At 42.1% G+C, this 7,156-nt stretch overlaps 1 protein-coding gene across 1 annotated transcript in view; it reads right to left on the bottom strand.

The window, feature by feature from the left end:
- Positions 1 to 4,925: 4,925 nt before the first annotated feature.
- The window catches only part of OTUD7B (OTU deubiquitinase 7B), an 86,804-nt gene continuing 84,573 nt past the window's right edge, over positions 4,926 to 7,156 (bottom strand). The window contains exon 11 of the mRNA XM_069951342.1: positions 4,926 to 6,773. Within this exon, the coding sequence (XP_069807443.1) occupies positions 5,457 to 6,773 (1,317 nt within the window). The 3' untranslated portion in view covers positions 4,926 to 5,456. The remainder of the gene's footprint in view (positions 6,774 to 7,156) is intronic.

Genomic DNA, 7,156 nt, shown 5'->3' on the forward strand with positions numbered 1-7,156 from the left:
TACAAATGCCAACAATACAATGTACAACAGCAGCAGCACCAGCCACAAAAAAAATGTACTGGGGACTTCTTTGGGGTCTGTATGCACCACCTGCTGTCCCCTTTCTGCCAGCAGTCGATCACCGCAGTGTGCAGCTAAGATCTTGTTAGTTGCACTGCACTGATTTTAAGCCCTTACATGGGCTGTTGGGTTCTCTCTAGTATGCCTGCCTACAGAAACGCTAAGTCCCTTCCTAACACTGTTTCTGGCAGCAGTCGATCCCCACAGTGTGCAGCTAAGATCATGGTAGCTGCACTGCAAGTCCCAGCCAGCAGTCAGGAGTACTCCAAAAAAAAAAAAAAAAGATTTTAAGCCCTTACATGGGCTGTTGGGTTCTCTCTCTAGTATTCCCTGCCTACTGGAACGCTAATTCCCTCCCTAACACTCTCCCTGACAATCAGCAGCTCTGTCCCTATGCTAATCCAGTATGCATGTGAGGCAAGCACTGCCGACCCAGATTTTTATATGCCCGGGTCATCTGATCTGGCCAACAAATCGCTGCTATTGACATGTATGGGTCCCACGTCATCGCATGATGTACCAAAGAGTCTCCTGCATGTTGATTGGCTGAGAAATTGCGCCAAAACTTACAGGAAAAGGATGATGCCATTTTCTCGAATGCTCGCTCATCACTATAGATTTCTTGGTGCTTGGTCCAGGGAAAAATGCTTTTAAAATCGGATTGCGGATGGTGGATTGTCAAACCTGGGCGGGGCTTTACGGCCACAGAGCCACTTCACCTTGCCCACATCGACGTCTAGGCCCCTCCGTGACACCATAGACGTCTAGGCCCCCCTTCAGCGGCCATGGGAATGGGCTGGCCTAGAGGTCTATGCCACACTCCAATGACCACCAGGGGGCAGGGCCTAGACAAAGATAGTGTTTTGGAGAGGATGGGCCCACGGCACCGATGTGGGTGGGGCAAAGTGTCGCTGCAGTTGTAAAGCCCCATCTAGGTGGGGCAATCTACGACCAATAAAAAGCCTCTTTCGCTGAACAAAGCACAAAGAAATCTACTATAAAAAGGTATGAAAACTCAAGAATTTAGCCTTTATAGTTGTGTAGAGAAGGTCTCATACAGAAAGGGGGTGACATTATCACTTTCAGAAATTTATGTGTACGTGTAAAAGGACCCTTATGTACTTATTATGTAAACAAAGAAACAAAACAGAATGTGGGAGCACAATCTAAAAATGCTACCTGAGGCCATCAGATGAAAGCAATTTAAGATGGTCACTTGTAGGATGGTAAACCCACTTGCTCAGTAAACTGCATGAGTACATCACAGAAGCTCCATAGATCAAACACCATAGAGGAAGACAAACACACAAGGCAAACCATGAATGAAGGTGACATGGAACCAGAATTGTCTACTGCGTAATATAGTTTATTGAAGGCACTTTAACTAATGACCAAATTTCCATGTAATGTTTGCCTCCACCCACTGGGGGCAGCAGACAAGAGTCTAACAAAAAAAAATGAAATTTAGCAAAATGGCAAAACCTTAGTTTAATGATTCTTTTATTGCAATCCATTGTAAGTGACGCTGTCGCTACCAACACAAGAGTTTGTTATTAAAGCTTTTGTTAAGAAAAGGGAAAAAGGGGAGGGAAGGGTCAAACACACTGTTACAATACAAGTCGTCATGACAACTGCACGCTGCCACATTGTGCTCTACAGTTAGAAAGGTTTGTGCAAATACTGCTAAGTTTCACCGCATTATGGGCGCTTTTGTTTGCTGATTGTGTTGTCAGTTCAGAAGGACAAGACTAATTGATTGATATATATATATATATATATATATATATATATATATCAATCAGGAGAATGTGCAAATAGAAGCCAGTGTCATCATCTCTGTATTCCTGCAAAACACTCACAATCTGTACACTTACACTGGAAAATTTTGCATATTTCAACATTCAAAATGCATCATTGCATTAAAAAATTAACTAAAAATGTCATCTAAAGCATTAGTACATAGCTGGATACAATGTAAAAAAAAAAACTACTGTGAATTTAATCCACAGCCTGAACATTGCTGGAGGTAGCCATTTTGTATACAGATGCTATCCCTAGGTCCTATAAAATATGAATTACATTCTTATTAGAATAAAAATATTAGTACAGCATTCCCCCTACTGGCAGCATTGCAGAACTACAACTCCCATCATGCAGTAGCTGCAGAGATGTAGGCTGGCATACATAGTCATATGTGGTAGACACAAAAAAAATAGGTAATATTTAGAAAATAATTTAAGAAAAAAATTTTATTAATAAATCTTGATGTATGCTACAGAATGGCTGCCCCCACTATGTGAAGTAACTCATACAGGTAAAGCATTACTTTCCAGGTATACAAAATAACCTTGCTGTTAGTCAGAATCAGTAAATGTACATACTTGAGAAAGTGCCTCTTAACATTACAAACTTAAAAAAAAAAAAGTAAATTCAGCAAAAAACAAACATTCAAAGCATTGCATAAAATATCCAATTAGGCCGTAGTCATATAAACATAGTGTTTTCAATGGCTGATCTGTTTAAAAAACAAACAAACAAATACAAGGATCAAAAGATGTAAGTGATGTCTGAACCCAAATGAAATCAAAAGTTGATAACACACAAAGATGAAGACCTCAAAAATTATTCTCATCATTCTCCCAAAGGCTAATCTTAAAACTTTAAAATATAAAAAAATATATATTTTCCATCTCTTTTCCCTCCCCCAAGGTGAGTTAGAACAATTACAGCTCTACAGAACAGAGCAGTTAGGCATAGAGATTTATATATAGAACACTATTCCGATCTTTAATAGAATATATTTCTTTTTAAAAGGGGTTATCCAGCCCTACAAAAGCACTTTCTTCCAGAGACAGCACCACTCTCGTCCCCAATTTTGGTGGGGTTTTGTAACTCAGTTCCATTGAAGTGAATGGAGCTTAATTGCAAATCACATCTGAAATGGAGACAAGAGTGGTGCTGTCTCTGGAAGATAGTGGCCACGTTTTTGTAGGGCTGATAACCCCTTTAATCTGCCATGAAAGAGGTAGTGTGGAAATTGCAGGGCTGACTGTAATATAGTTAGCAGCTTGATAAAAGGGGGGGGGGGGGGAGGCCTGACAACTCAATGACTATGGATATGGGGGTAGAAGAAACTTCCACAAAGTGTCAATTCTTACAGGCCTCAGTTAAAGGGGCCACCTCAGTATCGGCAACCTCTCACATGGATTATCATGGTTGTCACTCCCAGAACCCTTCAGGTACACAGTTCCCCACTGAATACCAAAGCCAGACAGGTATTGGGCACTGTGGGGGAAATGTAATTTTGCATGGTTGACAACTACTCAGATGTACGGAACAGGATCTCTGTTCTGGGTACTAAGCAGAGGGCTCCCCCCTACAAGAGACAATCCTTTTAGAGTAAATGGTTCAGATTTTGTTGTGGATTTGCAGCAAATTTTACTCTCCCATTTGCTCCCAATGGGGCAATCCGCAAAAAAACTTTTAACATAAATTGACATGCTGCAAATTTAAAATCTGCACCGCAATTTTAGTCAGGAAAAATTCCAGGTGAGGTATGAGATATCAAAAATCACTTCTGCACATCTGGTACTGTAATTTGCTGCTGAGTGTTCACACAAAAAATCTGCAGCAAATCCCTCTAGTGAACATTTACCTTTAGGGTACACTCACATGTACAGGATCTGCAGAAGATTTAATACTGTGTTCAACCATTTAGCTACATCACTATCTGCAGATTCAAATCTGCTGCAGATCCTGTACGTATGAATGGGCCCTTAAAGGGGTATTCCACTCAAACATAACTTTTCATATGCTGCTGCCCATGGTGAGACTAACAATTCATTCCATACTTGTTATTATCTATTCAGTCTCCTTCACTCAGTTCTCAGCTGCTGCTTTCTGCTGAAGACACAAAAATCTGTGTGTGAGCTCTCCCTCCTTCCCTTCTAAGATGGCTGATGTAAACAGGCATCTGACTGGCTACATCTGCAACATTGTAGCTTTTCTGTAATGCTTGGAGGGTTAATCTGAGGATATCCACAGAGCTAAAATCAAACTCCCCTCCTCCGATCTGTCACCCTGCTCTGTGGTGATTCTGTTGATAAAATGTCAGACATGGAAGTGGCGCATGTGATAATGCCCCGCTCCCAGTGTCCTTCGTAGGCTTATACAGGCTCAGGGGTGGACACAGGGGGCGAGGCACGGTCACATGCTTCTTCATGTCGGCCATCTTATGGACAGACTCACCACAGAGCAGTGCAGCACAGCCTGGAGAAGGGGAGTCTGATTTTAGCTCTATGAGGTACACAGGGAGCTGCTGTCAGTAAATGCAGTAAGGGCACTTATTAATACTGCACACTGAACTATTTTACTATAAAATGGCCAACCCCTTTAATGAAACAAATATTACATATAAAAAACCTATTAAAATTGGCATATCTTTCATTTTTCAAAAGCACTATAAAAATTAAGCCATACTGTGATTAATTGCTACGGACAGCAGCTTTTCAATTTAGTACCACATTTATACCAAGTGTCAAGGTGTGTTCCCACATTTAAGTTTTTGAGGTGTTTTTGCTGCAATTTTGGCAAAACCATGGCAAAAAAGGCACAAAAACGCATCTAAAGCTCAATGTGTGAACAATGTGTGAACACTTAAACAGGACTGAGATGCAGTACCTGGCCCAACCACTACCAAATCTACAGTGATGTGCTGATTGGGACAGCCTATCCTAATATTAAAGGGGTTATTAAGCGCTACAAAAACATGGCCACTTTCCCCCTACTGTTGTCTCCAGTTTGGGTGTGGTTTGAAAACCCAGTTCCATTGAAGTAAATGGAGCTTAATTGCAAACTGCACCTGAACTGGAAACAACAGTAGGGGGAAAAGTGGCCATGTTTTTGTAGCGCTGGATAACCCCTTTAAAGAATTTGTTTGCAGTAACTGTGAATTGATTTACTGTAGAAAATCAGTTGCCTGAAGAAAATTTCCTAATAACTGTAGAGTCCTGTCAACGCTTCCAGGGCACAAGGGATTAACTCCTTCCACACCAATTAACAATGGGAGTCATGTTTTATTAAAAAGACAGGGGGAGGGGAAATTACCTAAAGTGCTAGGGATGCAAAGTTGTCATCACTTACAAAATTACCAAATTTGCATTATTTTTAGTTTTTTTCTTTTTCTCCTGAAAAATTTCCTTTCTTATCTAGGAGCTAATAGGTTGCTTTTAGAAGTAATCTAGAATTTGTACAGCTGTTACGCACCTCATTTTCATAGTTAAAAAACCATAAAACACTTAAAGGAAAAGTCTGTAGAAACCTATTGCATCCTCCCCCAGTGCTGCCTCCTACTGGAACACTTTGTGGATTCTTAAATCCAAAATAGTTGCCGTCCCTCAGAACCTGTGTATTAAAGCCTGTTTTTCCCTCTCTTTCCGCCTTAGTTCCTCTTTGTAACAGCACGAACAGTAGTTGCCTGTTTCAGGATGTCCGTAAAAATTGCAGTGCGTCTGCTTACACTTGGTCTGCTGGACATTATAATGTGTCCGGACCTTGCTGCTGTCAGAGGACAATACTCTAGAGATTGAGCTGGGATCTGTGTATTCCTGGTAGCCATTGCTGTGCACAATGCAAACAGTCTGATCTTCTGTGGGATAAACTGGGGGAAGTTCTGACTCTGAAGGAGAAAGCCTACCCATGTGTTGCGTGCTGGACTGATAGGGATGAGGCCGGGTCTGCATGCAGTGCCGGGGAAGAGTGGCATAGGAGGGCAAATTATTGCAAGAACCACCTGCTACCTGCCGTCTACTGTCCTGGTAGCTGTGGGCGTTTGAACTGTCTGAAGTGTTAACTATCGAAGGTCTGGGGATGGTAAAACCCCCAGAATAACTGGAAGGTAGAGCGCCTTTCATGCCAGGACCATATTCCATACCCTGCATCCCATAATTATTAGTCACTTGGGAATATGTTGGAAGCTGGAGAAGATCGTCAGCTTTAGGTTGCACCATATCTTGCTCTAGTCTCTTTGCTGTGCCACAGTTCATTAGATTCTTTTTTTCTGCCTCTCTCTGTTTCTGCTCAGCTATGAACCTCTCATGGGCATCAGCCAGATACCTCTGAATCATTTGCTTCTGGTAAGGCTGACGGTCACTGGTTTTTAAGAGGCATGCAAAGATAAACTTGCGCTCCCCTTGCATGGCCGCTCTCAAGATGCTCAGACTCAGTTTGACATCATGGCTGTATTTGTAGGGATCACCCTGGGCCTTGTCCGTTGTCGACTTGACAGAGGACTTCTCAGATGATGTAGAGATGTCACCTTGTGAGGAATCCTCTTTGCTGCCTTTTCGACCCTTTAAGGACCCTTTCTTTTTCTTCTCCAGTGTGTCCCCTTGTCCATTGCTTATTCCTGACTTTCCACTCTTGCTGTGCATTAAGCCCCCCATGTTTTTCTTCAGCTTACTGCCCAAACTTTTGCCAAAGCTACCCAGCTTGTTGGCCACAGAGTCTGCTCGCTTCTTATCTTTCTCTTTGTCCTTCTCTTTTTTAGACTTCTCCTTCTCCTTGTCCTTCTCTTTCTCCTTCCCAGATTTACTGCCTCCATTGCTTGCTGAGCTGCTGCATACAGACTCTTTGTCAGACTCTCCAGATTCTGCTGCAGACCTGGCATCGTCACCAGCAGATGCAGTTGGAGACTCCGGCTGCGCAAGGGGAGCCTGTAAACATACATCAGAAATATCAGAACTCGCTCGTAAATCCAAGGCCCAGATCTATATTAAAGTGCAAGAATTTGCTGAATTGTAGTCTATTTCAACACCACCGAGCTAAAACTATAGTGTGCACTGAACCACAAGGAGCTCTTACCAGGTTATCATTCCTAGCTGATCTTTACCAATAATACAAACTAACAATGAAACCAATTCATGCAGTCTGGTTAGTTGGAAACCATGAGGTAGAGATCTGACCTTGTGTCATGGTATAAGGTAGATCAATTTAGAAATCGCTTTGCAGCCAAATAAGCAGCTTATTCTTCAACAGTCTGAACATATCAGTAATTGTTGACCGGGAAAACTGTAAGCGTGAGTCCAGTAGTCTTGGA

The sequence above is a fragment of the Dendropsophus ebraccatus genome, chromosome 13 (assembly GCF_027789765.1).
Source record: "Dendropsophus ebraccatus isolate aDenEbr1 chromosome 13, aDenEbr1.pat, whole genome shotgun sequence".
Lineage (NCBI taxonomy): Eukaryota > Metazoa > Chordata > Amphibia > Anura > Hylidae > Dendropsophus > Dendropsophus ebraccatus.